This window comes from Cutaneotrichosporon oleaginosum (genome assembly GCF_008065305.1).
Source record: "Cutaneotrichosporon oleaginosum strain ATCC 20508 chromosome Unknown ATCC20508_contig05, whole genome shotgun sequence".
NCBI classification, from domain to species: Eukaryota; Fungi; Basidiomycota; class Tremellomycetes; order Trichosporonales; family Trichosporonaceae; genus Cutaneotrichosporon; species Cutaneotrichosporon oleaginosum.
This window is the reverse complement of record NW_027072174.1, coordinates 704,284-731,818: the sequence shown is the minus strand read 5'-3', so window position 1 is coordinate 731,818 and position 27,535 is coordinate 704,284. Positions and strand designations below refer to the sequence as shown.

At 59.8% G+C, this 27,535-nt stretch overlaps 10 protein-coding genes across 10 annotated transcripts; 6 read left to right on the top strand and 4 right to left on the bottom strand.

Annotated features, from left to right (window-relative positions):
• Window positions 1-508: 508 nt before the first annotated feature.
• Window positions 509-832, bottom strand: COLE_05818 (uncharacterized protein; the record flags this gene model as incomplete). The annotated part of the gene is made up of 1 exon (XM_018423939.2): window positions 509-832. The coding sequence occupies one exon, from the start codon at window positions 830-832 to the stop codon at window positions 509-511; it is 324 nt and encodes a 107-aa protein (XP_018276839.1).
• A 221-nt stretch (window positions 833-1,053) lies between these two features.
• On the top strand, window positions 1,054-3,837 carry COLE_05817 (uncharacterized protein; the record flags this gene model as incomplete). The annotated part of the gene is made up of 2 exons (XM_018419626.2): window positions 1,054-2,233; window positions 2,276-3,837. The coding sequence occupies 2 exons, from the start codon at window positions 1,054-1,056 to the stop codon at window positions 3,835-3,837; spliced, it is 2,742 nt and encodes a 913-aa protein (XP_018276840.1).
• Window positions 3,838-4,866: 1,029 nt separating this feature from the next.
• On the top strand, window positions 4,867-5,259 carry COLE_05816 (uncharacterized protein; the record flags this gene model as incomplete). Its single annotated transcript, XM_018423940.2, has 1 exon — window positions 4,867-5,259. The coding sequence occupies one exon, from the start codon at window positions 4,867-4,869 to the stop codon at window positions 5,257-5,259; it is 393 nt and encodes a 130-aa protein (XP_018276841.1).
• Window positions 5,260-5,417: 158 nt separating this feature from the next.
• COLE_05815 (uncharacterized protein) lies at window positions 5,418-5,789 on the top strand (the record flags this gene model as incomplete). The annotated part of the gene is made up of 1 exon (XM_018419624.2): window positions 5,418-5,789. One exon carries the CDS (start codon window positions 5,418-5,420, stop codon window positions 5,787-5,789), a length of 372 nt encoding a protein of 123 aa, XP_018276842.1.
• A 634-nt stretch (window positions 5,790-6,423) lies between these two features.
• Window positions 6,424-7,639, top strand: COLE_05814 (uncharacterized protein; the record flags this gene model as incomplete). The annotated part of the gene is made up of 3 exons (XM_018423941.2): window positions 6,424-6,476; window positions 6,584-7,047; window positions 7,155-7,639. The coding sequence occupies 3 exons, from the start codon at window positions 6,424-6,426 to the stop codon at window positions 7,637-7,639; spliced, it is 1,002 nt and encodes a 333-aa protein (XP_018276843.1).
• A 4,685-nt stretch (window positions 7,640-12,324) lies between these two features.
• Window positions 12,325-13,173, top strand: COLE_05813 (uncharacterized protein; the record flags this gene model as incomplete). Its single annotated transcript, XM_018421490.2, has 3 exons — window positions 12,325-12,389; window positions 12,618-12,982; window positions 13,019-13,173. The coding sequence occupies 3 exons, from the start codon at window positions 12,325-12,327 to the stop codon at window positions 13,171-13,173; spliced, it is 585 nt and encodes a 194-aa protein (XP_018276845.1).
• Window positions 13,174-13,485: 312 nt separating this feature from the next.
• On the bottom strand, window positions 13,486-14,327 carry COLE_05812 (uncharacterized protein; the record flags this gene model as incomplete). Its single annotated transcript, XM_018426885.2, has 2 exons — window positions 13,486-13,649; window positions 13,685-14,327. 2 exons carry the CDS (start codon window positions 14,325-14,327, stop codon window positions 13,486-13,488), a joined length of 807 nt encoding a protein of 268 aa, XP_018276846.1.
• A 4,497-nt stretch (window positions 14,328-18,824) lies between these two features.
• On the top strand, window positions 18,825-20,876 carry COLE_05811 (uncharacterized protein; the record flags this gene model as incomplete). The annotated part of the gene is made up of 5 exons (XM_018423944.2): window positions 18,825-18,998; window positions 19,115-19,516; window positions 19,553-20,165; window positions 20,210-20,771; window positions 20,807-20,876. 5 exons carry the CDS (start codon window positions 18,825-18,827, stop codon window positions 20,874-20,876), a joined length of 1,821 nt encoding a protein of 606 aa, XP_018276848.1.
• Window positions 20,877-21,456: 580 nt separating this feature from the next.
• COLE_05810 (uncharacterized protein) lies at window positions 21,457-22,804 on the bottom strand (the record flags this gene model as incomplete). Its single annotated transcript, XM_018420943.2, has 7 exons — window positions 21,457-21,606; window positions 21,692-22,024; window positions 22,131-22,195; window positions 22,228-22,292; window positions 22,333-22,422; window positions 22,528-22,655; window positions 22,727-22,804. 7 exons carry the CDS (start codon window positions 22,802-22,804, stop codon window positions 21,457-21,459), a joined length of 909 nt encoding a protein of 302 aa, XP_018276849.1.
• Window positions 22,805-24,474: 1,670 nt separating this feature from the next.
• COLE_05809 (uncharacterized protein) lies at window positions 24,475-26,824 on the bottom strand (the record flags this gene model as incomplete). The annotated part of the gene is made up of 9 exons (XM_018423945.2): window positions 24,475-24,967; window positions 25,011-25,219; window positions 25,256-25,678; window positions 25,721-26,030; window positions 26,066-26,264; window positions 26,309-26,519; window positions 26,557-26,576; window positions 26,632-26,671; window positions 26,717-26,824. The coding sequence occupies 9 exons, from the start codon at window positions 26,822-26,824 to the stop codon at window positions 24,475-24,477; spliced, it is 2,013 nt and encodes a 670-aa protein (XP_018276850.1).
• Window positions 26,825-27,535: the final 711 nt, after the last annotated feature.

The following is a 27,535-nucleotide window of genomic DNA, read 5'->3' as shown; positions in this document are numbered from 1 at the left end:
ACCTCTGCGTACGCATCCTCCCCCTAGTCGCTGTTTTGCAACTCACACGCCCCGCACGCCCTCCAAATCCTTCACCCCGCTACCTTCCTAACAACACATCAACGACCGATTGCCGCCGATACTTGACATCAACAGGCCTCAACCGCACTTGCAGAACTGGTTGAGGCAGCAGCTTCAACTTCGTCCATTTCCTTTTCTACCCGGACAGTCGTGGGAACAGTGGTTACGTTGGAGAACCAACGTCCTAAAGGGAATGCCAGAGACCGCAGCTCTCCAGGCCGTCCACCCTGGGATTGACCTCAGCTTTCTCAACATACCCCAGCAGGCTCCAGCCCCAGCGTCGCAGGCGCAGTTGCCACCTCTTTACCAAGTCGCTCAACCTCAACAATATACACAGCCGTCACACATCGCCCAAGGGCTGTACAGTAAGTGTCAAGGACCCTTGCGGTCTATGCAAAGGAGTCGACAACGCCTCGGGGATGAGGCATGGGAAAGTATGAACATGGCATTACCTTTTGAACACACTACCGGAGGGCAGGCACAGCTTGCGAGATAACCGAAGCGTACGCTCTAGGCGGAGACTGCGGTGGTGGTTGGACCATTCTGCGAGTGGCGCGAGTGGGGGTCGTTGGTGATTTGCGACGGCGTAGGTCGTGATGGCCTTGATTCTGCTGTGTGCCACATTGTGACACTGCAGGACGAAGCGGGAAGGATAACGCGGTGTTGACAGCTCGAGCATTAAGCTTGAGGTATGCCATGGACGGCCTGTCGACGCTGTCTGTCTCGCCGCGGCTCCGGCCGCGCCGCTGGCCAGCCCGCGTTCCCACTCCATGCACTTCAATCGCTCTTGCGCTCTCGCTGAGATATCCCTGCCACCAGATGGGCTGAACGGTTAAACCCTGAGAGGGGTCATGTCGGTTTTGCGCGCCTTCCGCCGTTGCCGTCGTACCTTTCACTCAGCTCCGCGCGGCATGCCTATTTTGCCTCCGCTTCCCGGGCGAGGATTCCCTCTATTTGTTTCCGTGTGTGGCACCCGCTGACGCCACAGACAATATGACAACGCCGATCTCCCAGCATCAACAGCAACAGCCGCAAACGTTACCGCCACAAGGATACGTGAACATGAACAACGTTCAACCAAATCCTATGAACATTCAAGTTAACCAGGTACCTCATAGTCAGACTTACGGGAATGCGTCTGCTGGGCCAAGCGTTCTTAACGTCCCGAGTGGCGTGATGTCGCACCTCGCCCAGCCTCAGTTGCAGCCACAGACCCAGCATCAGAACCAGAATCCGCCCCAGCATCAACTCCAGCACAAGCCCCAGCATCATTCCCAGCATCAGGCGCAGTATCAGTTTCAGCCGCCGCAGCCGCAGCCGCAGCCGCAGCAGCAGCCTCAACCCCAATTCCAACCTCAAGATCCGCGCTTTGGTTCGGGGTCGGCGTCTGCAACTGTGGCAGATCCACCGGTTTGCTTCCAGCCTGCTGCTCTTGCTGCTGCACCAATATATGTCGACTTGACCGGCGATGACAGTCCTAAATACTCGGGGCCAGACACTGGAGTTGAGGAGCCAGAGCCTTCGCCATTCGATGACCTCGCAAAGGAACGAAATTCTTCGCCATCCGCGCAGCCCATAAAGGTCGTCGACGCCGTCAGTCACCGGCTGGATGTCCCACGCGTGTCAGGTGACTGTATTCCACCTCGCGTGAGCTTGGCGACGGTTGCCGACTCGTCTTCCTTTTACCAGGCCCCCCAGCGCCCCCTCAAGCGTCCTGCCTCTGGCGCACCAGCGAGCAAGCACAAGTTCTCCGCTCCCGCGATCCCAAACAACAAGGATCTTGGCGCCATCGCACCCCTCCTCACCGCTGGCTCTTTGCAGCGCGAGCGACCCGGGTTGCTGTTCAAGTGGTTCCGGAAGCGCCGCGAAGAGGATGAAGACACGGAAGACCGGCCGCTTTTCAAGCCCAGTCCCCAGCAGCTCCTATTGATTATCGATGCTCTCCAGAAGGGAGTCTCGAACACATATCTCCGGAAGCTAGCCGATGACGATGTTTACACCGAAGTCCTCGCCCGCTGGCTCAAGGCTATGATCGCCGACCCAAAAACATACGAGCAAGGCGTCACCAATATGTTCAATCTGCTCGCCCGCACAAACATGCCGGTAGACTTGATGGAGGAGTTTAACATTAGGGAATTAACTGCCCAGCTCCGAGACAAGTGTGAAGAAGCGAGTGAGTATCCAAGCACTTCTCACACAAGCGCTGACGATGTAGACCTTCAGACGATGCCCGTGATCGAGCGTGCCTACAACCGATACTTCAATTACGTACAGGACGACCTGCTGCGCAAGGGCAGACGTCTGAGCGATGACGAGGACTCGTCTTCATCCGAAGATGAGCGGATTGCCAAGAAGCGCAAGAAGGACGTTCGGCCTGACGCTAAGCCAGGCAGCAAGAGTACCACGAGGCCAACTGACAAGCCATCCGTTAGGCCGAGCGCGAAGGCTGATATCAAGCCGAGCACGAAGGCTGATGTCAAGCCCAGCGTCAGCAAGACGTCTAGCATGTCATTCTTTTCCGGTCCACCCAAGACAGACACTAAGCCCAAGATTCCGAACCTGCGGGGCATGCCGGCGATCAAGAAGCGCCCGGCCCCCCTGCAGACGCCCAGCGCCCCGGCCGGCCCTGCTCGCCCGCCCGCCGGCTCCCTTCTTGCGAGCACAATGAACCGATTGAAGAACGGACCGGGTTCCCCTCCGCCTACCGTCAAGGCCGAAGTAGCTCGCCCCGAGGCGAAGAAAGGCAAGGTCAACCGCAAAGGCCACACTGTACGCTGGGTCGACCACGCGCCCGGCTACAACCCTGGCGAGCGGCCTCTCGTCGCTGTGCGCGAATTCACTGAGGCACCCCACGAGCTCGAGCCTGCCCCATGGCGCCTGGAGGAAGGTGCACATGGGCACTCGATGCAGGCCATGAACCGCGCCGAGGGCAACGTCATGCATCACCGGATATACGATGAGGTGGAAGAGGCCATGGAGTGGAAACCGCCAGCACCCTACGAGGCGCAGGAGGTCGGTCCAGCGGAACCCACTCCCGAAACCGTGGCGCAGGAGGCGCGCGAGCGTGCTATTCTCGCCGTCTCGTACATTGCTGGACAGGCGCCAATCACGCCCGACGACATTGGTGTGCGCATTGTGTCACAGGGCGCCGCGACCAAGCAAATGAATACGCAGCACCATTATGCAGGGAGCCCCGCGACTCTCGAAGCGATTCCGGTCACTGCCCCCGTTCCTCCCGCTGCTCCCGCTGCTCCCGCTGCTCCCGCTGTTCCCGCTGCCTCGTCCGTCTCCGATCTTCTCAGCAAGCTCAACCTTCCCTACCTCACTCCAGCGGCGCCTGCCGCTCCCGTTATCCCGGCTCCGCCCGCCCAGACCCAAGGATACGAATACAACCAGCACCAAAACCAGAATCAACACCAAAACCAGCACTACGGCTACCAGGCCAGCCAGTCAGCCGACTATCAGTCTCCTAGCTATCAGGGCCAGTTCCAGAACCAGAACCAGAACCAGAACCAGAACCAGAACCAGGGCTCAAGCTACCAGTCGCAGTCGCAATCGTTGGCTTCACAGAACCAGGCGGGATTCAACAACCGCTGGGACCAGAGCCGCGCGTCAGGCTTCAACGCGCACCAGCAGCGCGCGGCACAGGGCGGGCGTGGGCAGTGGGGGCCTAACGGCCGCCCTAATGCTCCGTACCGCGTTAGGCCGTGCAGGTTCTGGCTCATAGGTGACTGCAAGCAGGGAGAGGCATGTACTTTCCTGCACGAGCGCCGCTAAGCCTTCCGACCCACTCAACCTTCCTGTTAATCAAAATGGAAACCCTTCATCATTACTCTAGCATTACATAGCATCACCACTACTAGCATAGCATTGTGCATCCATTCGGCATGTCTGTATACAGTCCCAGAGGTGCCGAGAGCCAGCGCAGCTGTGCGGGCTTGTGCGTCGGGTCGCGGTTGCGTAACAAGATTGCAATGTACGCGCACCCATGTGGGAGCACCGAGGTTCCGCTGCTCTATTGCTCCGTCGCTCGTAGTTGGTAGTCACGCATGTTCAGAAACAGACATGCAAAGTGTGCAGCAAGCCTGGATTTCTTGGCGATATGCGGATTCGAGGGGCTTCAAAGTCTTGATACGGTATGTGGCGCAGGCGTCCTTGCGGTTGCGATGCCCACGGGGGCCATCGTTGTCTGGCATATCTGGCATATCTGGCATGTGCATGTCGTCACCCACCTATTTTGTGGCCTGAGTGGCGCATTGAGTGAGGAGGGGAATGGAGGATAGTGGAAGACCGGAAAACGATGTGGTGTGTGCACAGTAGCACGCCTGCAGCTTGCAGCCTGCAGCCACCAATTGCCCCATACACGATGCACCAGCGCACCAAAGGCAGCAGACGGGGATACTCAAGGTGAGGACATGGCGATATGGGGATCCGTGGGTCGAGAAGTATGGTCGGTGCGTTCGCCCCTCTCAACTACGGCCTGCCTCAAACGACATCCCTTCACCTCATACACTCATCCCATCCTTTATCCTTTCCCTCCTCCCTCACTGCCCTCTTTCGTCGCCTTTCTCCTCGTTCTCCTCTTTCTCACCTTTCTCATCTTCATCTTCTGCTCCTCTCGTCTTTGCTGTCCGGTACACACCTCGTCTCGCTTCATTTCCAACGCCGCCTCGTCAGATCTCCACATTCCTCTGCCCTCCAAGGCAGCAGTCATAACCTGCACGATCTGCACGCCGTCCGAGGGCTGAGCCCTCCGCACTCTCTCCCTCCTTCCTCCTTTCTGTCGTCCACTTCCAATCACCCACCATGCCCCGCCTCTCGACGCGCAGCGGCACGATCGCCGTCGACTGCCTCAACTGTGCGAGCTGTGACCCGGCACTGTCCGAATGCGCTGCTGCCATGCGCGCAGTCCCCGCGCCCAGTCCCAGAGAGGGAGGGAAGAATAAACTCACCCTCATCCTCGCCATTGCCGTGCCCGTCGCTGTGGTTGTGCTGGTAGTCCTTGCGTTCATGGTAAGTCTTCCCGACATGGGCATCACTTCGGTTCTTCGTCTGCGACGACAGGGCGCGCGACCTGTGCGACCTTCCTCCCTCCCCCCCCCACGGACTCCTTTCCGGCCGAGTTACGACAGGCTCCGACACTGTGACCTCGCCACGCACCTCTCTTTCCTTCACACGTTCCCCCCCAACTTATCTTGAAGCTGGTGCAACGCTGCGTGCTGGTTCTGGCTCACACCAGATTTATCGTGTCCGCGTGCGCCAAAAGCGGGCTCCTCCTTCCCCCGCTGCTCCCTCCCCACTCATACACGAGGTCAAGGGCAAAGGCAGCCTAAAGAGCGTCACATCCAGCGCGACCGATGGTCAGAGCAGCGGCACTCACATCTCTACACTGCCACCGTACTCGCCCAGTGCAGTTAGAGGTAGCCCGGGCACGCCGCGCTGCCCGCCTCCACTCCCGCCGCGGCATGAGGTCGACGAGGGCGTGTGCGTCGGGCCACCAGACGACGAGGAGTATGAGGACGACGCAAGGTGAGTTCACGATATACGATTTGGGACAGAAAGGGAGTCCAGGATCGTTGCGGCGGGAACGTTTCAGGCCAGCCTCCACCGCAACTTGGACGTCCTCCACACTCCTCCACTACCTCCACTACCTCCACTACCTCCACTCCTCCTCCACCCTCCTCCACACTACTCCTCCACCCTCTTCACTACCACCGCCCGCTCAATGAGGCCGCATGCTGCCTCCACTGGGGTGCTCGCAAGTTCTTACACCAGCTCCACCTCTTCCTTCGGCGCAATTGCCCCGCAGTATGAGTTTGACAACGCCTTCATCCTTACGCACCGCTCTCTCTCTCCTGTTCCTGAGGAGCGCGAGAGCATGATGACCCGAAACTCAGCGTACAGCTCGCGCAGCTTGCGCACCTTTGCCTCTGAGCAGGAAATGTGTCCGAGCGCGGCTCAGCAGTTTCGGGACATGACGCTCGCCCAGTGGCCCGCGACGCCGCCTCCGCCCCCGCCGTGCCACCCCATGCGCGCCCGCGCATACTCTGGTACGTACGCTGGATCGCCGGTCGTCCTGTAGCGCAGTTGTGAGCCGTGCTGGGACTAGTTGTAGTGTAGAGTTAAAAGTAGACCGGTCACCGGTGACCGGATCACCACCGGTGAGGTTGGGTTGATTTATCCGAGCATAAGCCGGGCCTCCACCTCCACCAGCGATGTCATCATGTCACGATTGTGGGGAAAGGGTGTGTGACAACGAGATATATATGAGAACGATTCTTAACAGCTGTTCTGCTCATTATATCAACAGCTCCTACCTCATCCCTCTAACATCCCTCATCCCTCTAACATCCGCTTACAATTATGCCCAAGACTCTTGCGTTCCAGGATATCCAGGTGCCCGTTCCGGGCTTCGGGTGAGTCTCGCGGCGGTCGCCAACCGCCGAGTGCCGCACCATTCCCATCGACTGCAGCTCCGCCTGGCTCCTCCAGTCCCTCTGCCACAGTCATTGCTAACCGACAGTGCCATGGGTCTCTCGCAAGGTTATGGTCCGGCCGACGACGCCGTTTCGCTCAAAACACTCGCACGCGCCCTCGAGCTCGGCTGCACTTTCTGGGACACGGCCGTCGTGTACGGCAAGGGGCACAACGAGAAACTCATTGGCCAGTTCATTAAGGAGAACGGCTGTCGCGACCGCCTCTTCATCGCGTCCAAGTGCGGCTTTGACATCACTCCGAAGCCTACACAGGGCGACCTGCCGTTCCAGATGACTGTGACGAACAAGCCGGACCACATCGCCCAGTACATCGAGGACACGCGCGAACGCCTCGGGTCATACCCCGACCTGTACTACCTCCACCGCATTGACCCAGACACGCCACTCGAGGAGAGCATTGCGGCCCTGCAGAAGCTCAAGACGCAGGGCAAGACAAAGTACATAGGCTTGAGCGAGTGCAACGCGGACACACTGCGCAAGGCCTGCAAGAGTGAGTCTAGCGTTGATGGGGTCGCCCACGGCATCATGCAATAATCTGATCATCACATTGCTCTCGTCGGGCAATCCCCTCCACGTGCCCGTGTACGCTAACTCCAGTCGCACACATCGACGCTCTCCAAATCGAGTACTCGCCCTGGTTCACAGACCACGAGCAGTCCGGCCTCATCTCAACGGCGCGCGAGCTCGGCGTGACGATCATCGCCTACTCGCCACTGGGCAAGGGCGTGCTGACAGGCGCGGTCCGTTCCCCCGCCGACTTCAAGGAGGGCGACGTGCGCGCTTCGATCCCGCGCTTCGACAAGGAGCATCTCCCCGCCAACCTCAAGTTGGTGGACGCGTTCGTGCGCCTCGCGGAAAAGAAGGGGTGCACGCCGGCGCAGCTCGCGCTTGCGTGGGTTATTGCGCAGGGCGCCATCCCCATCCCCGGGACCAAGACGGGGGCGCGCGTCGAGGAGAACTTTGGGGCGCGCGATGTCGAGTTGACCCGCGAAGAAGAGAGGGAGATTCGGGACCTCGTCGAGGACGCTAAGCCTGCCGGCGCCCGGTACTCCGACTTCCACATGAGCCTTGTTGGCCGTTAGGAGAGAAAAAGAGTAGCGCTGAGTGGTACGTCGAGGCTTGGTGGGCTGGCACCCTCGGGTTGTAGTTGTCAGTGCGGTTATGCAGAATGTTATTGAGTCGAGGGCGAGAGTAAGGCGTGAGAATCGGTGTCCAGCATCATAAGCGAGATTGCGGAAGCGCAGATGACACGGTGTCGCGGCGTGCAGTGCCCGCAGTCGAGGTACAAGTATAGGCGAGCATTGACCACGCAGCTGGGCACCGAGCTTCGATCATGATCAGATATGGCCAGGATCGGCGAATAGGCAGAGAGGCGGCTCAACGCGGGTCAGATATTGACGCCGCTTGGGCCATGGGTATCTCGTTATGGCGCTGCAGAAGTACAGAAGTGGTTCTAAGAGATGCGAGTGATGCGAGCCATTGACGAGCGAGCATCCTGTAGGAGGCACGGGACATGCATGGGGTTGTGCGAGCTCGCGGGGCTGACAGAAAGCAAGCCGCCAAGGATACGGGACAATCGAACGAGTGAGCCATCCGTCCTCGGACATTCCATCCTGCAACCTTACACAATGCACTTCCATCGCGAGTTTCCGCCTGTGAGGCATCTCCGAACCCCGGGGCGTTCATCACCTGGATCGCAGCGGAGGCGAGAGCGATCAGCAGCTTCCGACTGTGTCTGACACCGACGGTGATCTGACCCCTCCCCCTAGGCCCCCTGCTCCCTCAGCCCTTCCGACACGGCCGAGGAATGCATGTATTAGATCAGCATCTTGGCCTCCTCTCGCCTGCCCTCGCTCCCTCAGCTCTCGAGCGATGATTAGTAGTATCTGTGCTGCATGCTGCAATGCCAAATATCTGCTGACGCGACCATGCCGCGGATTCCTCTGCACGCGCTCGCACCGTGCTTCAGGAACTCTAGTCGCAGTCGGGAGGTAGAGCCGGTTATCAATTAAATCCGGCAATCTGCGGAACGTCATGCGGTCCGATCCGAGGTCGGGCGAGCGCCTCGTCGTGCAGGGAGTGAGCGAGTCGGTCGGCGCAGTGGAAGAGGAGCGGACGATGAGACTATGGCTTGCAGAAGGTAGGGTACGGTAGGGCAGAAGCCGTCAGTCATCAGCGGCAGCCAGCAGCAGGCCGACAGACAGAGTGCTCGTGGTGACGCAGGGCCTACACGCGACAGCCGGACTGAGCGATGAGCGAAAACCAAAATGGCACGGCCATGTCCCCCATGTGGCCTCATGCATGGAATGAGCGTTGCAGAACCGCAGCTGAGCGAGCAAAAGGCCATGCATGACATGACACGGCTCCGCGTTACCTCGGCGAGGTCGCCCAACAAGGCCAACGCAACAATGAGAAAGTTTTTCTTCAGCAGCGCGAAACGAGCGCGAGCGCAAGCATAAGCATTCTGCTGCCCGGATCTACGAGTGCTTGGCCGGTTCGAAATGACGCAGTAGCGGTGTCGTGGCGAGGCCCAGGCTTGCATGCTGCGTCAAAGATAATTTCGAGTTTTGTTTGGAGGATGAGTGATTACGGCGAGTCTTTTCGAACGGCAAATAATCTCGTCAGGCCGTTTTCGAATCACCCATCCTCCGCTCGCCCGCCGCCCGCCCATGCCCCGCCCAACCCTCTCCGATTCCTCCAACCCGCGCAGCCCGAGCAGCCCGCGTACCGCCGGTAACTCACCTCTGGTGCCTCTATGCTTTCAGGGCAAACGAGAGCGTGAGGGGCCAGAGGGGGCCGGGTAAAGAAGCAGCAGCCGCTGATGGGCGCAGAGTCACCGCGCACCGCTTGGACCGGAAGCTGGGGTGGGCACAAATCCGGCCCGGATCACCTTGCTCACATTGCACCCACAAGTATATCTCACTTCCGACTTGCATCGCTACGTCTTCTCGCTCATCTCAGCAACGCATCAACACTCCCACAGTCCCCCTCCCCTCCCCCACCTCACCATCCCCACTACAGTCACCATGGCCTCCACATCTTGCACAGAGTTCTGGCGCGGCGTGCCCATGGGGTGAGTGGCAGCAGCCGGTTGTGGGAGATCGCGTGACATTTCTGACAGCCAGCCCGCCCGACCCAATTCTTGGTGAGTCGCGTCGAACATCCAGCGTCTCGCTGTTTTGGAGATTCTGTTGCGACCATTGCCATCCTGGGCGTGAGCAAGTCAACCGGGCCTACTACATCACAAGCTCGCTTCGTTGGGCAGAGCCCGGTTGGCGAAGCAGCCGCTCGGTGGGCCCGGCCGAAGGGCTCGCCCACCAAGCGAGAGATGCGGAAGACCGCTCGCTCCCGATCCGACTCGGGCTGCGCACCACCGCATCAACTCCTCTGCACACCAGCGAGCTCCATTCCGCGCGGTGCGGGAGATTTGAGGGTGTTGCTCAAGATGGCAGGCTGATCCGCACACATGACGGCACGGAACGTGTGTCGATCACGCGTTTCCCGTCCATCGCACCTCCGTCCGTGTGTGGCGTGTGGCGTGTGGCAGGTGCCGTGTGGAGGTTGGCGCGATAACGCAGTCGGAGAGCATCAGCTTCTCTTCTCGAGATCTCCATTGCCACCCGGTGCGGAGCTAACAGCCAGGTGTCACCGAGGCATTCCGCCGCGACACGAACAAGTACAAGATCAACGTTGGTGTCGGTAAGTCAATGGCCGCGAGATGGCGGGGCCGCCGGGCCGAACACGCACTGACCACCGTCCCCTTCTGCCCGCAACTTTCTCCGTGATTGCGATAACAGGTGCCTACGTGAGTCATCTGCGAGATTTGGCATGAGGACTGAGCGCTGACCCAAAGCGCGATGAGAACGGCAAGCCCTACGTCCTCGAATCGGTCCGCAAGGCCGAGGACAAGCTCCACGCCCAGCTCACCGACAAGGAGTACCTCCCCATCACTGGCCTGAACGACTTCCTCGGCCTCGCCGCCAAGCTCGCGTACGGCCCCGACAGCAAGCCTCTTCAGGAGAACCGCGTCGCCGTTGTCCAGTCCATCTCGGGCACGGGTGCTCTGCGCATCGGCATGGAGTTCTGCGCCGCCTTCTACCCCGGTGTCCGCGCCATCTACCTCCCCAAGCCCACATGGGGCGCCCACCCCGCCATCGCCGAGAAGGCTGGCCTCTCCGTCCGCCGTTACCGGTACTTCGACGACAAGACCATGGGTCTCAACTTTGAAGGCCTCAAGGCTGACCTGGAGGACGCGTTCGACGGCTCCATCATCCTCCTGCACGCGTGCGCGCAGAACCCCACCGGTGTCGACCCTACCCCCGAGCAGTGGAAGGAGATCGAGCAGATCATCCGCCGCAAGCACCACCTCCCCTTCTTCGACATGGCTTACCAGGGCTTTGCGTCCGGTGACGTCGACCGCGACGCCTTTGCCCTCCGCTACTTCGTTGAGCAGGGCCACCAGGTCGCTCTTTGCCAGTCGTTCGCCAAGAACCTCGGCCTGTACGGCGAACGCGCCGGCACCTTCTCGATGATCACCTCGTCTCCGGACGAGAAGGAGCGCGTCACCTCGCAGCTCAAGCGCGTCATCCGTCCCCTCTACTCCTCCCCTCCCCTCCACCCGGCTCAGCTCGTCGCCACCATCCTTGGCGACCCCGAGCTATACGCCCAGTGGCTCGGCGAGGTGAAGAAGATGGCCGACCGCATCATCGACATGCGCGAGAAGCTGTACAACCGCCTGGTCGAGCTCAAGACCCCCGGCTCGTGGGAGCACATCAAGTCCCAGATCGGCATGTTCTCCTTCACTGGCCTGACCCCCGAACAGGTCGACAACCTCGGCAAGTATGCGCACATCTGGATGACGCGCGACGGGCGTATCTCCATGGCCGGGTTGAATGACCACAACATCGACTACTTTGCCGAGAACGTGTCCAAGGCCATCAAGGGCGAGTTGATTCCCCACTCGGCTCTGTAACGGCGCTGTTCTGGAGATGTGGAGGAGATAATACGCGAGTGCAAGGGGTATAGTGCCCGAGCAGCGGAGAGTGTACGGGAGGAGTGGCGATCTTTGACCTGCGGTTGTTTGTGACAGTGTAGACGTATACAGCGGAGAATGCATACAGGACTTTAGAGCTCGACACGAACGTGCGCAGGATGCAGACGGCCGCTGGTGACCGCTCATGGTCGCTCGAGACGCTCATGGTCCTCCGAGACCGCTTGTGGACGCTGGTGACTGCTCTGCGCCTGCTCATAGCTGCTGATAACTACTCATGACCGCGTATCGATGCGACGTAAAGGCGCCCGGAGGATGTTGATGCAAGTGCAACATTCCGGCAATTGCGAAAGCGGCATTGGCCGGTGGCCGGCATGCGTCATGTCCCCGCACTATATCAATCCGGGGGACATCTTCCATTCTTCGGCGATCCCTCTCTTGCCACTTCCACATCACTCACTCGCACACCATCACACTCGCTGCAATGGCCGAAGCCGTGACCAAGACCACTCCCGCCGCTCGTCAAGTCGACGCAGCCGACGACAGCACCAGCGAGCACATGCAGAACGAGGTGGGTATACGTCTGTCTGCTGAGCGTCTGGCTGCCTGCCTAGCGGCGATGTCTCACATTCCGCTTATATCGAGGCCACTATGAGTTGCACTCGATATGGCCTCTCCGCCATCTCCTTGAGCCCCGTTCCGCCCGACCCTCACCACTGCCGAATCGCCCCTCCCCGTCTCCTACAGCCGACGCGCTAACCACAGCTCGCGTTCTACATGTCCTACCACTCCAACAAGACGAACCAGCTCATCCACTTCCTCTTCATCCCCCAGATTCTCTGGTGAGTCTGCGTTTGCACTAGCTTGCGGGGACGGGATGGTGGCGGGTGTCTGTGCCCGTGCGACCCTGCACTATTCGGGCATGCGGCAGGCTTGTTATACTAAGAGTGCATCTCTACTAATGCCGGTTACCATACCTGGTACACTAAGCGGCAGTCACTGCGTGCCTTGTGTACGCTCTCAATGCTCATTGCCTCGCCGACTCACTCGCCGCTCACCGCTCACCCCAGGTCCTCGCTTATCATGCTGGCTCACATCAACATCCCCGGCTTCACCTACATCGACCTTGGAGAGTATCTGACATTCCGCCCGAACGTGGCTCTCATCCTCGCCCTCGTCTTCCAGATCTACTACATCACCCTCAATGAGGTCGTCGGCGCGACCTACCTCCCGGTCATGACCACCATGTACCTCACCGCGACATACCTGGCCAACCACATCCCCTCCTGGCTGCCGTGGCAGTACGCGTTCGGCCCTGTGGCCAGCGCACTGCCCTTTGGCCTTGCGGTCTGGCTCAACGGCTGGTTCTGGCAGTTCCTCGGCCATTTCGTGTACGAGGGCCGCGCACCGGCGCTCTTTGACAATCTTACCCAGGGTGAGTGCAGAGGAGCTTCGTGGAAGCTGACATCAGCACTCGTCACCGCACCGTTCTTCGTCCAGATCGAGGCTCTCTTCTACCTCTTCAACTGGCGCCCGTCGCTCCACAAGCGTATCCGCAACCTTGCCAGCCAGCGCATTGTGGCCATGAACAAGGCCAAGCGCGAGAAGGGCAAGAAGGTGCAGTAGAAGGAGTTGGAACGCTGAGATGGATGTGTTGATGTCGCTATGTGATTGACCACAGAGCCGATTGTGACTAACCAACCCATGTATGAAGCTCATATACGTACTAACGACTGCTCACACGTCACGTCACTTCACCAAGACAAATAGTAATGTTCATGAAGACCAAGACGTACCTACCAGGAGGTGCTGTGGCTACAAAAGGGCGATGGAAACAGGGCGTGGCGAAATCGTGGCCGATGGAATCGGCATTGGGTCAAAGGGCGTGGTGGCATGTGGCAAAGAAGCATGAAGATTGACGCTTGTGGCATCACCACTCTAGTCCAAGATGGTCCACTTGACGTTGAACAGCTCGCCCGTGTTGGGGTTGCCCTCGCGGTACAGCGCCTTGAACACGACGGGGGTGAGGTCGAGGTCCTCGTAGTTCTGGCACCCGGAGCCGCACGAGTCAGCGACGGTGGCCTCGACCACGCGCCCCTCGTCTGATGTCAGCCGCTGCCGCGTCATATCAACTCACACTCGAGACGGACGCGCTTGCCGCAGATGGGGTTGGCGTACGAGTTGCCCCACACGGCGCCGGGGTAGTTGTTGAAGAAGTCCTGCCGCACAGCCACGACCCACGAGTTGTCGTCGTGGTACTGCCCGCACGCGCCTGGCTGCGAGCTCGCGATCGGGTGGTACCACGTCGTACGGATCGAGTTGTACGTCGCGCCGCCGCCGCCCTGCTCGGCGGGCGGCTGCTCCGGCTGGGGCTCTGGCTGAGGCTCTGGCTGGGGTTCCGGCTGGGGCTCTGGCTGGGGCTCTGGCTGGGGCTCTGGCTGGGGCTCTGGTTGGGGCTCTGGCTGGGGCTCTGGCTGGGGCTCTGGCTGAGGTTCGGGCTGGGGCTCTGGCTGAGGCTGCTGGTCCTCCGCGGGTGGCTGCTGGTCCTCGGCAGGTGGCTGCTGGTCCTCCGCGGGCGGCTGCTCAGGCTTCGGGCGGGGGCGGCACTTCTTGGTGCCTCCGCCATGATACTCGCCGCCGCGCTTGCGGGCGTGGGCCCAGCGCTCGGCGCCCGAGTTCTGGCGGGGGTGCACGGTGGCCGGGGCGCCGACGACGCCGCGGGGGGCGAGAGGCTCGGCGAGGGCGACGAGGGGGAGGAGGGCGAGGAGGGCGGCGCGCATGGTAAACGAGTGTGGGTAACGAGTGTGAGTAGTTGGGACAGACTGGACGGACGAGGGCTTGGGGAGGAGAGAGCAGGGGTTAAGAACGATCAGACGAGGAGGACGGCCACACCAGCTTGCCGGCTTTGACGGATAGCAAAAGTCAGTCGAGCGCGTCTCAGGTCACAGGAACGGAGAAACACTGCCTCCCGCGTTCTGGGCAGGGAGTGGGTGAGTGGCATGAGTAGGTGCTGCCAACCACGATGCCGGAAGCGTCGGGACAGCCAAGACTTGTAGCGAGTGCGATGAGCGTGAAGTGCGTTCCGGCGGCAGTCGCATTAGAGTTGCAAACTGCCCCTTTCCCGCGTCGCGGCACGGCAATACCTGATACAGGATACCTGAAAAAGGCAAAGACATTCGCGTCGCGTGTCGTCATCCGCGATCGCCAGGGATCAGCAGTTTGATGTGATGTGCTGCTACATGTCTTGGCCGCTGGCCTGGGCCCTTGACATGCTGTACTGCAGCAGACGTGCGTTGGCTGTGCATATGAAGCATCTACGAGGTCATGGGAAGCATTGGATTTTGTGCCATGCTGGGTCAGCCGTGATAATTGGGTGACAGACCGGAGGATTGAACTCGACGCGTCCGGTTTTCGACGCGTTCGACTTCCCAGCATGTTCACGCGTGCGACACACGCGACAGGACATGATTCCGCCGACGTTGACCAAAGATTTAGGCTAAACTACAACCATCCATGTGCTCTGCACGTGAGTAATGCCACGTCAGCGACTTGGATCTGTGTACCTGTGTGAATATTTCTGATAAAGTTTTCAGCCGACGGACACGGTCCATTGCACAGTTGGACATCGGAGATCGGAGGATTCTCCGCAGCCAAGAGGGGGGTTTGAATGGCGGCTGCGTGTCGAATACGGTAGTATTTGCTAGATTCTTTTTCCACCCCAGCCGATATTATTCCTGCCACCGACCTCATCCCTCCTCACCACCTTCCCTCCGCCACACTCGTCCACCCACTCCACCCTCTTGCTCGTGTTCAAAAGCTCTAAAGACAAGAGCATCTCTTCCCCCTTAGCACTTTGCATTCCCCTCCCCTCTACAACCCATTCTAATCAATCACCATGGCCGTGAGTACACAACTTGACTTCCAGCCGCACCTCGCAGCTCGCAGCTCCACATCGCATCGGGGCTACCGAGACTTTGCACTTCTCCGTGGGCTATCGCCGGTCACGCCGGCGCGGCAGATGAGCTGTTCCAAGCAGCTTGCTGCGCTGCTAAAGTCGACGTCTAGTCCCCCCGTTGCACCAGCGATTGCGCATCACCTTCAGCACCCCCCGGAGTTCGTCACTAACCCTGCAGAGCGTCGTCGGTATCGATCTCGGCAACCTGTCCTCGAAGATTGGTGTCGCCCGCCACCGCGGTATCGACATCATCACTAACGAGGTGTCGAACCGTTCCACTCCGTGAGTTGCTCCATCATGCCCGCCTACTCGCTCGTACCCTAATGCTGACGCTGCGCCTGCCCCACCTTTCTGGTTCCTGCCACGCCTTGTCCTTCACTCTCGCGCACGCTCCCCTTTCCAGTTCGCTCGTCTCGTTCACTCCTAGACAGCGCCTCATCGGCGAGTCGGCTAAGACCGCCGAGACCTCCAACTTTAAGAACACTGTTGGCTCGCTCAAGCGCATGATCGGCCGCTCGCCCAACGACCCCGAGATTGAGACCGAGGAGAAGAAGTTCATCAACGCTCAGCTCGTCGACGTCGCCGGACAGGTCGGTGTCAAGGTCAACTACCTTGGCGAGCAGGAGGACTTCTCGTACACCCAGCTCGTCGGCGCCTACCTCGGCAAGCTCCGTGACACTGCTGCCGCCGAGCTGAAGCAGGCCGTCTCGGACGTCGTCATCGCCGTCCCCGGCTTCTACACCGACATCCAGCGCCGCGCCCTCATTGACGCCTGCCAGATTGCCGGTCTTAACCCTCTCCGCCTCATCAACGACACCACCGCCACCGCCCTCGGTTACGGTATCACAAAGTCGGACCTCCCCGAGTCCCAGGAAGAGGCCCGCCACGTCGTCTTCGTCGACGTCGGCCACTCGTGCTACTCGGTCGCTGTTGTCGCCTTCTCCAAGGGCCAGCTCGTCGTCAAGGGTGTTGCCCACGACCGCAACTTTGGTGGCCGTAACTTCGACTACGCCCTTGTCGAGCACTTCGCCAAGGAGTTCAACGCCAAGTACAAGATTGACTGCTTCTCGTCGCCTAAGACCATCTTCCGTCTCACCGCTGGCTGTGAGCGCCTCAAGAAGGTCCTCTCGGCAAACACGGAGGCTCCCATCAACGTCGAGTCGCTCGCCCCAGACATTGATGCCAACGGCTCGCTCACCCGTGCCGAGTTCGAGGCTATGATCGCCCCCCTGCTTGACCGGTTCCAGGGCCCCCTCGACGCTGCCCTGAAGCAGGCTGGCCTTACCAAGGAGCAGGTCCACTCGATTGAGCTTGTTGGTGGCTCGACCCGTGTCCCCGCTATCAAGGAGCGTCTCCAGGCCTACTTCGGCAAGCCTCTGTCGTTCACCCTCAACCAGGACGAGGCTGTTGCCCGTGGTGCCACCTTCGCTTGCGCCTCGCTCTCGCCCGTCTTCCGCGTTCGCGAGTTTGCCGTCCAGGACATCACCCCCTACCCCATCCAGGTCGGATGGGAGAAGGAGCCCGGAAACCCCGACGAGGACACTGAGCTTATCGTGTTCAAGGAGGGCAACGACATCCCCTCGACCAAGCTCCTCACTTTCTACCGCCAGGGCCCCTTCTCGATCGACGCCAAGTACCACCCCTCGGCTGACATCTCGAAGGGCACCAACCCCGAGATCGGCCGCTTCACCGTCAAGAACGTTGAGAAGACCGCCTCGGGCGACCTTGCCTGCGTCAAGGTCAAGACTCGTCTTAACCTTCACGGCATCCTCTCTTTCGAGGGCGCCTACCAGGTGGAGGAGGTTGAGAAGGAGGAGGTTATTGTGACCGGCGAGGGCGAGGACAAGAAGGAGGAGAAGAAGATGGTCAAGAAGCTCGTTCGCAAGGGCGACTACCCGGTCATCGCCCAGTACAACACCATCCCCTCCAACCTCATCAACGACTACCAGGAGGCTGAGGGCAAGATGGCCGCTTCGGACAAGCTTGTCATGGAGACTGAGGAGCGCAAGAACGCCCTCGAGGAGTACGTCTACGAGACCCGCGGCAAGCTTGACGACCGCTACAAGCTCTACGCCCAGGCCTCGGAGAAGGAGACTCTCCTGGCCGGCCTTACCGAGGCCGAGGACTGGCTCTACACCGACGAGGGTGAGGACGCGCCCAAGTCGGCGTACGTTGCCAAGCTCGACGCGCTCAAGAAGATCGGCGACCCCATCGCCCTCCGCTGGCGCGAGAACGAGGCCCGGCCCAAGGCTGCTGCCCAGCTCCGCGAGGTCTGCAACGACTTCTTGAGCAAGGCTCAGAACGGCGAGGAGCAGTACTCGCACATTTCGGACGAGGACAAGCAGAAGGTTATTGAGAAGTGCGCCAACACTCTGTCGTGGCTTGAGAACCAGCTCGCCCGCCAGGCCGAGAAGCCCAAGAACGTCAACCCCGTTGTCACTTCTGAGGAGATGAACACCCGCAGGGAGGACGTTCAGTACACTTCGGCCTCGATCATGAACCGCCCCAAGCCCAGGGCGAAAGTCGAGACCCCTGGGACCCAGACTCCTAAGGACGACAAGATGGACCAGGACCCGCCGGCCGAGCAGCAGGAGATGGACATCGACTAGAGCCATGTATGAGAGAGCGCAGTGTAGGGGATAGATGCATCATGTTTGAACGCATATGAGCGGCGTGTGCAGCGAGTGGGTGTTACTCACCATGCTGCAAGTGATTGCGTGTGGAGGTGGGAATGAGGGTGGACATGTCCGGTGGAGGTTGGGAGATGTTGGTGCCACACTGGCGGGGATATTAGAGGGAGTGATGCCACGTGGAAAAGTAGGAGGATGATATAGGCTACCAGTGCTACGGTGAGACCAGGCCACCTCAAGCCCGCCATCAAGCCGGGAGCAATTACCCACCCACCACCCCAGCCAGCAGCCAGCAGCCAGCCAGCAGCCAGCCAGCGTCCAGCGCTGGAAGCCACACCGCACGCACGCGTCACAACCCCCACTCAGCCCAACACCTCGATTCAACCACTCGCCTTCTTCATCCTCATCCCGACTCACCTCCTCTTCATCACCCCTCTCGCTCTCATCATCTAGACTCCCCTCCCTCCCACCTACGCTCCCCGCCTCTTCTCCTTATCCTCCTCCTCCTCCAGCCTCCACGCGCATCTTGCTTTCCCTCCAACAAGCGCATCGACCGCCCTTCCCCTTGCCTAAACGCCTTTGCACGAGCACTCGATCACCCTTCCTGCTTTGGCGCTTCCCGCCCTCCCCTCTAGTTCCACCAACTCGCTCTTTGACATTGTCCCACTCGTCAACACGACATCACAGATACCATGTCGTCCCCATCCGCAGCTCAGGCGGGCTCGCTCTACCCCATTCACTTGCTCATGGATGAGCTCAAGTCAGAGGATGTTGTGCTCCGTCTCAGCTCCATTAAGCGACTGAGCACCATCGCCCTCGCGCTCGGCCCTGCCCGGACGCGTGAGGAACTCCTTCCTTTCCTTCAGGTGGGTTTGGCGCGGTTGACGACGCCGCTGTTGCGTGCCACTTGGCGCGCCCGCGACAGCCGTGTACGGCATCAAGATACATGCCGCGCACGCGCCTGAACTCCGCTGACGATTAGGACCAGCTCGACGACGAGGACGAGGTGCTGCTGGTGCTCGCCGAGGAGCTGGGTAGCTTCACCGAGTACGTCGGCGGTAAGCAGTATGCGTACACTATCTTGGGTCCTCTCGAGAACCTCGCTGCCGTCGAGGAGACGTTGGTGCGCGACAAGGCCGCCGAGTCGATCTCCAACATCTCCAAGGACCTCTCGCCTCAGCAGATTGACGAGCATTTTGTACCTCTCCTGCGTCGCCTCTCCACCGGTGACTGGTTCACCTCGCGCACGTCGGCATGCGCCCTCTTTGCGGCTGCGTACCCCAAGGCCAACCCCGAGGCGCAGGACGAGATGCGCCGCCTCTTCTCGACGCTCGTCGCCGACGATACCCCCATGGTCCGCCGCGCTGCCGCCCGTGCTCTTGGTGTACGTCGCTCCTGATGGCTAGACTGACGTTCACAGCCCTTCGCCAAGGCAGTCGCCCAGGTGCCCCAGCAGCACACCCTTCTCCTCACCGACCTTATCCCTCTGTACCGCCGTCTTGCAGCCGACGACCAGGACTCGGTGCGCCTTCTCACGATCCCCGACCTTATCGCATTCGCGTCCAACATGTCACACGAGGAGACCAAGGCGCAGCTCCTTGAGCCCCTCCGCGCGTCCGTCTCGGACAAGAGCTGGCGTGTCCGTTACATGGTTGCGAACGAGTTCGTTGGGCTTGCCGAGTCGGTGGGCCCCGAGATCGTTCGCGAGGAGCTGGTCAACGCATTTGTTGGCCTCCTCAAGGACCAGGAGGCTGAGGTCCGCACCGCCGCCGCTGGCCAGGTGCCGGGCTTTGGCAAGCTCGTTGACCCCGACGTCATTCTCAACAAGCTTCTTCCCTGCGTGAAGGAGCTGTCCAATGACTCGAGCCAGCACGTCCGTGCTGCTCTTGCCATGCAGATTTCCGGCCTCGCCCCGTTGCTTGGCAAGGATGCCACTATTGAGCACCTTCTGCCTCTCTTCCTTCACCTGCTTAAGGATGAGTTCAGTGAGGTTCGTCTCAACCTCATCTCCAAGCTTGAGATGGTGAACAACGGTGAGTCCCAGTCATCATTGGTTGGGTACTTTGGCTAACCGCAGTCATTGGCATTGAGCGTCTTTCGCAGGCCCTGCTCCCTGCCATCATGGAGTTGGCGGAGGACAAGCAGTGGCGCGTCCGTCAGGCGATTATTGAGTACATCCCGCTGCTTGCAACGCAGCTCGGCGTCAAGTTCTTTGACGACAAGCTCGGCGCGCTCTGCATGTCGTGGCTCGGCGACACCGTGTTCAGCATCCGCGAGGCAGCCACTATCAATCTCAAGAAGCTCACGGACGTATTCGGTGTTGACTGGGCCCGCACGACGATCATCCCCAAGGTTCTGCAGATGGGCGAGCACCCCAACTACCTTTACCGCATGACGACGATATTCGCGATCACGACCATGGCGCCTTCGCTCAACACCGCCATTATCCGCGACACGGTGCTCGACGCATCTTTGAACCTTGTCTCGGACCCAATCCCCAACATCCGCTTCAACGTCGCGAAGTGCCTTGAGACGTTGGCCGCCGTCCTCTCCAACGACCCCGAGGGTCAGGACCTCGTTCAGCGCCGTATCCTTCCCACCTTGCGAAAGCTCCAGGAGGACTCCGACGCTGATGTCCGGTGAGCTCTTTATTAATGCGGGCCACTAATGTCAGGTATTTTGCGACAAAAGCGTACGAGCGCACGACGGGCGACGACCGGTCAGAGCCCATGCAGCTCTCATAAGAGGGTTAAGAGGGTGCGCGAGGAGGATAGGACGATGAAGCAGCACGGGTGTATATCTCCCACCCACATTTTCCCTTTCTTACGTTCATTAGCCGCAAAGACACCGACCCCGCTGCAACAGGAGTGCTCTGCACGCACGAATTACAGCCCGCAATTGGACCGGTAGATATATACCCTGGACAAGCCACGACTAGTTTGCAGATGGCGATGTAGACGTCCGCGAGTGTGTGGGGGCGCGGCGCCATTGGGTTGTGAAGGGTGGTGACAACGAGCAGGACTGTTTTCTCCGGGCTGTCCGTGTATGTCACTGACATGAATCTCTGATGCTGATCTCACAATGAACGTTGACGGAGTATTGAGTGTCAAGACTTGGGCAGGAGGAGATGTGAGCTGTTTCCCTCCAATATTCTTACGCCAACTCCATCTGCCATTGCCTCATCGCCTCTCATACGCCAAGATATGCTATAGATAATACAGTGTTCAATGCTCTGTGTTCGCCAACCACCGCCGCTCGCCAAGTCCATGTCAGGCGTGGTATGCGATGGAAAGCCCTCCACGCCTGTCTCAAGTCATCACCCTGCTAATCTGTCACGGGCGTGATGATGGCTGCGATGCCATCCGACGACGCCGTAAAGATGCCCTCGACGCTGATAAACTCCTGTCCGTCGACGCGCACGCTTTCCTCGGTCCCCTGTGGCTCAGCTTGGCCTGCTGGCGGGGGGTCGGGGATCTGATGTCAGCTTTTCCTCTCTGTCCCTCCGTCGTCTCTCCTCTCCTCCTCATCCCCATCCGCTTCCGCCCACTGCCAAACCTACCTTCATGACGTCGAACACAAGATATCCGTGCCCGCCCGTCCGCTCCTCGTCGTACACGACCGGTGCCCAGAGCTTGGCGGCGTCGATCCACTGGCGCACGCGCGGGCGGTCCTGCGGGCGCACGACGGCGTAGAAGCTCGTGTCGGTCGCCGCGTCGACCAGCAGCGTGTTGCTTGCAAACATGATGCGTGCCGTGTCCGTGAAGCGGTCCAGGAGGAAAAAGGTGCGTGGGCTCGGTGGCGCGCGCACCCAATCGGATTCCCAGGGTTTGCGGGGGTTCGGGGGCAGCGGGGAGGCCGTGGGGGAGCGGGAGCCGGGAGGCGTCGACCAGCGCTGGTGTGAGCGGGGTGGTAAGGTTAAACGGGAGGTGAGATGAGACTCTGCGATCGGACGATCAAGGGCCCGGGTAGATCGAGCGTAGAGTAGATGGAGAACTCACTTGCATCGTTACGCCGTCGACGCCGCCGCGTGCCTCGACGACTTCGCGCGCCGTCGCTGCCAATCCTGCATGTCAGCGCCATCGCGCACCTCCTCACGGATGACGTTTGGCCCGTTGATTGCACGAGTCACAATTCCAACAGTCAGATCATATACTGTCGAGCTGATTGTCAGCTTCGGCCGGGCGTCGTCCGTCAACTCACTATGTCACGGCACAGTCGACGTAGAAGCCCCGCTGGTGCAGGAGGCGCATGTACATGATGCACCCCACTTTTTCGTGCTGGAGGGCGAAGCTGGTGTTTGGCGGATGTGGGGCAGGGAGGAGGTGGCATAATTTGAAGCAAGTTAATGACGCCGCGTCAGCACCAACACGCCCCTTCAGATCCAGCCAAACTCACAAGTGAATCTCGCGTAACAACGGGATCTCGTCCGGGTGGAAGATGAGGTAGCTCGTCTTGCCGACAAGGTCGCCCGGCTCGTAGCCCAGTATCTCGGCGATGCTTTCCGACACGTACACCATAACGGCCTGACGTCAGCGGAGTGCGACAGCCCAACGGCGGATATCACGTCGCGAACTTCCGTCGACTCTCGACTCACATTACGCTCGCCAGTGAGGACGAAGAGTGCGCTGAGCCCCAACTCACGCGCCAGCGGCGGCGTCGGTGGGTCCGCCATCGGGGAGGGCGAGGGCGGGGGCGAGGGCAGGTGGCTCAGAGTGTACAGAATCGTGCTTGGTATTTGTGCGGCGGCGGTTATGAGTGAGGGGGGGCGCGGTGGGTGAGGATGGTGGGGTGGGTGAGGATAATGGGGTGGTTGGGTGGCGCGGCGGCTGGATCCGGCGGAAAGTAGCGATGGAAAGAATGTAGATATGAGTTTCGTGTCATGTATCGCGAAACGCGGGTGATGAGGGATGAGTGATCGACGGCGGTGCGTTGGCGTCAGCTGTGAGGCCTGGCGGCGGTGGTTGCCGGAGTTGGTGCCGATCAAGGGCGACAGGGAGGGGGTGCACGTGAGCGACATACCGCCAGCTGCCAGCCGCGTCGAGCTGGTTGGTGGAGAGCCGGTTCCTCGCACTCACTCGTGACCGGCGAGCAGCACTGCCTGTTGTAAATGTACCGCCTTGACTGTTCGTGTATGTTTGGGACGGACGCTTGGGCCGATCCGAAGGTTCACGCCGCCGAGTCCGGCCGCATACTTGTAAACTTCTAGGCCTTCGACTCTACCGAGCTCAATGTCTCGTGACTGACCCCTCCATTCTTCGTCTACTCCATGCACTTGGTGGAGCTGTTCCACAAAAGACGGTGGGGCAGGCACTGTTCCGCGGCACCCGAGGAGATCGACGGCTCCTGCACATCTTGACTGGCAGCACCGCCATCGCATTGACTAGACTCAGCCTCCGGCTCTTCCAGTCGTGCCCGACGGCGAATGACATCACTCACGTCCAGCCTCTTGCGCCAGCATAGCAAGCTTGAGCGCAAGCTTCGTAAAATTCGCGACGCGACGCGACCCCTCTATTCCCCGCACACCCACCTCATCCTCGCCTGGCAGTAGTCGCCTCGCTTCGCTCCGTGACCTCCGTATGATGCTCGTCTGCGTCTCCGTCTCCAAGCCTACAGTCCCTAGCGCCAAAGCCCAACACCTTCGCCCCTGTGGACACTGAACACTGGGCCTTGGGGCAGTGCGCACCGCATGCCCCTAATGTCTCACGGAAGCTGATTTCAGGGACACTTTATGCATACGCGGCGGGCACCGGGGGAGCCGCGGGAATCCTAGGGAAGGGGCGGGCATCATGCATGCCCGTGGAGTCGTAATTGCCCCTTCCCTTGGATTGCTCGGGGAAAGGTCGGTGTTTCAATTGAACCGGATATGCCGAGCATTCCGGCCTTCAAAGCGGTCCGAGTCAAGTGGCGGCCCGTTGAGTTCGTTCACATATATTGAGTCAATTGATCGGGGTCGAGTCGACACAGGACGCCTCCCTGATCTAATACAGTAGCGCTTTCAAGTGCAGGGCGGCGTTCAATTGATGCTGCACTTGACGGGTAACGTCGTGATCAACTGTGTCGATCACTGAGTTGAGCTGGGGACTGTGGCACTTCAACGAGTGGCAGGCAAATGGCGAACGAGTGGCAGCCAAGTCACAGACAATGTGGTACTGTACCTCACAGTAGCGCAGAGCAGGGAGTCCATGTCACTCTATAACTCTTGTACATGTTACACACATCTATGTTGCTAGAATACATGACACAGCACGGTTTCACACAATAATGACCAGAACAAGACTCCTTCGCCCTTCCTCCTTCTCTTTCACGCCATAGCCGCCCATCCCCTTCTCGCTCACCATCTTCTCATTGGGGGGGCTCACCCATGTCTTGCATCCCCCCGACGAACGTCTCCAAGAAGCTTTCAAGATCTGCTTGGAGCCTGGCGTCCGTGAAGTCGGCAAAATCTGCGAGGTCGCTTCCCGGTAGCACAACCTCCTGCTCAGGCTCAGGTCCAGGAGTAGGAATGCCAGCACCATGTGCAGCCCATCCCGCAGCTGTCGAGGATCCGATGCCTCCTGATGAACCGAAGGTATAATCCTCGCTAACGGGGTGAAGGGGGTTGTGAGAGAACGGACACGAGTGGCGAGGTGTTGCGTTCATCATGGCAGACGCCAAGGATACGGGGGTTTCGTTGGTCGCACCGTTAAGCGAGCTGGAGCTCACTGGTGCCTCTAGGGAAACACCATGGAGGGGAATGGGCTGATATTCAAAGTTACCGCGGCCGTAGTCGAGCGCGCGCAGCCGCCTGACGGCGTACTGCTCAGCATCCATGTGGCGAAGCTTCTTCGGAACGGAGCTGCTGGTTAGCTGGAAGCCATCCATGACGTCGCAGAACTCACGCTGGTGGCCAGAATTCAAGTACGGCGTCCAGGGCTTGTGAATCGCGACGCCCGTCAGATTTACGCCTGGCGGCCTGCTGGGCGGCACTCTCCGAGATGTTCTGCGCCTCAAAGGCGTATGACAGCAAAGACTCGTCTGATGGTGTCATCCGAGCCATATTCATTTTGATCTTGCTGAGAACAGGTGAAACATCGGCCCACGCCCAGCCCTAGCTGTCAGCTAACCCACTCGGTGGACTGCTCACCAGCTGGCGCAACGCCTTGACACAGCTGTCCACCTCGGCCTGCTTGTTCTCCCATGTCCAGTCGACACCGCCACGGGTGTGGTTCGGATAACCCTGTTCGTTTGTGGGCACCTCGGAGAGGAACTGCGCAGCAGCGAGGGACACGCGCGCAATCATCGAGGCACCTTGCATGAAGCCAGTAGGATGAAGCGTCTCGAACAAAGGGGTTTGAGCGCGAACGTTGGCAAGGAGAATATCAATGCTTTGGGCGTGCAGCTCCTTTAGCGCCGAGACGCGGGCGGCTTCGGGCTGCGCTTGGAGCGGAACGTTGTCGTCGAAGATGTACGCCTCGTGAAGACGCTTGCGGAAGTCGAGCAACTGCTGGATAATCTGCTGCATGATCAGAAGAATGTAGGTCGTTGCCAGGCGAAGACTGCAGAATTGCTATGCTGTCAGTGGACATTCAGTCTGTCAACTTAAACTTACATGGACCGGCGAGAAGCCCAAGATCTCCTCCTTGGCGAGAGAGAGAACTTCCTCGACCTTGCCGTTCATTTCCTGATACAGGTCGCGCACGCCTTTCCAGATGACACGCGTGTTCTTGCAGAACTCGGCGACATCGACGCGGCCGGGACGTTTACAGGGGAGGGCGAGCTGGTTGGCGACCGCGCGCGTGAGAGTGGCAATGTGATGAAAGCAGCTCATGAAAAAGGCCATCGACTCGAAGCTGGATGGCATATTACCGGGGTTGATGGCCTCGAGCCATTCTCGTGAGGCCTTGATGTCCTCCTCGGGACTGGTCGTCAGCACCGTCGCGTGAAGAGATCATACATGACAGGTTTGGAGCACGTCCCTGCCGCCCAGAACGAGTCGGCAATGAACACGGTCCACCACAGTCGGCGTTGCTTGATCCGCTGCTCGTGGGCAGTTGTGGGGCCATCGTCTTTGGAGATGGGAACGCTACCTTCCGCGACCCAACAGCCATCCAGTTTTCGAAGTTGCTGCACTAACATGGTATGAAGCATCTCACCTGGGGTCAGACCACATTACATTCGCTCGCTGCCACCAACTCACTTTCCATGAGATGCTCTGGGGCGTCGGGGTTATGGTCGGTCATGTGCTGAAGTTGTGTGAACAGTGCGAGAGCCTGCACGCCCGTCAAACTAGGTTTACGAAGAATTCCATGCTCATCAATGAGCTTGCGTGCGCGCTCCACGAGTGCAAAACACACGCGAAGACGCTTCTGCCCATATTCTGCTTGATCAATTAGAGAGTCAATTTCGCCCTGCTTGTTAGTTGATGGCAATCGAGGCCATGCTCACGGATTTAGGCGCTAAAATTACTGCCTGTCAGCGATGCATCCTGGCGCACGGAGCCACTAGGCAGTTCCTACTGACATTTGGGGTTGTGCTGTTTATTCGGACCGATCCCCAGAACCTTAACCGTCAGCAACAGGCGTTCAATCAGTAGGGCGCAACTCACGACCGGGTGGTCTGAGAATCGGGCAGCCCATGCCTCAATCACCGCGCACAGGACCTCCTGTGCGGGGGTCATGCGGTCTGAACGCTCACCAGCTTGTTGCCACGACATGTAGAATGCCTCTGGGCTGATTGCAGGGAGTGTCAAGTGGACCGAGGAGAAGTAAACCTGGACAAGGTGTCGGCTGAGTTCGGAGCCAAGCGCGCGACTTGCAAGCTCGTCGCCGACGTGGTTGCTGCGGCTCCACCGAATAATCTTGTCCTCCTTGGCCTTGGAATTGGCCCAGAGCGACCACGGATCTTTCTCGTCGCCCTTCCCGTCCTTGCGAACGATCTCCATAACGTCGTCATCGGCATGCTGGCGCTTCCTGCCAACGATCTGCGGTGGGCTAACTGTGGCCGTGGCCGCGGCCGTGGCCGTGGCCGTGGCCGAACCCGAAGCCGAGGGAGAGGCCGACGGCGATAACATCGGATAAACCGCCGACATCACAGCTGGGACGTCCAGGGCCGAGCGAGGTTGGGGTGGAGGTGGAGGGACAGGGGAGCTATCACCTGAGGACGACGATCGAAAAGGGTGGTCACTGGGTGTGTGCAGAGTTCCGTCGGATCCCACCGACGAAAATGCGGAAGGGTCGCTAGAGGCACCATTCATGTCGTCGAGCGCACTCAAAGACGAAGGGATGAGGTTGGGCATAGCCTCCGCAGACGAAACGTACAGAGAAGGTGGAGGATTGTACGATGACGGCTGAGCTGCGTTGTAGGCGGCGTTGGCACCTTGGGGGAAGAGGAAATCGGTGTTCCACAGAGGCGGAATCGGCTGCTC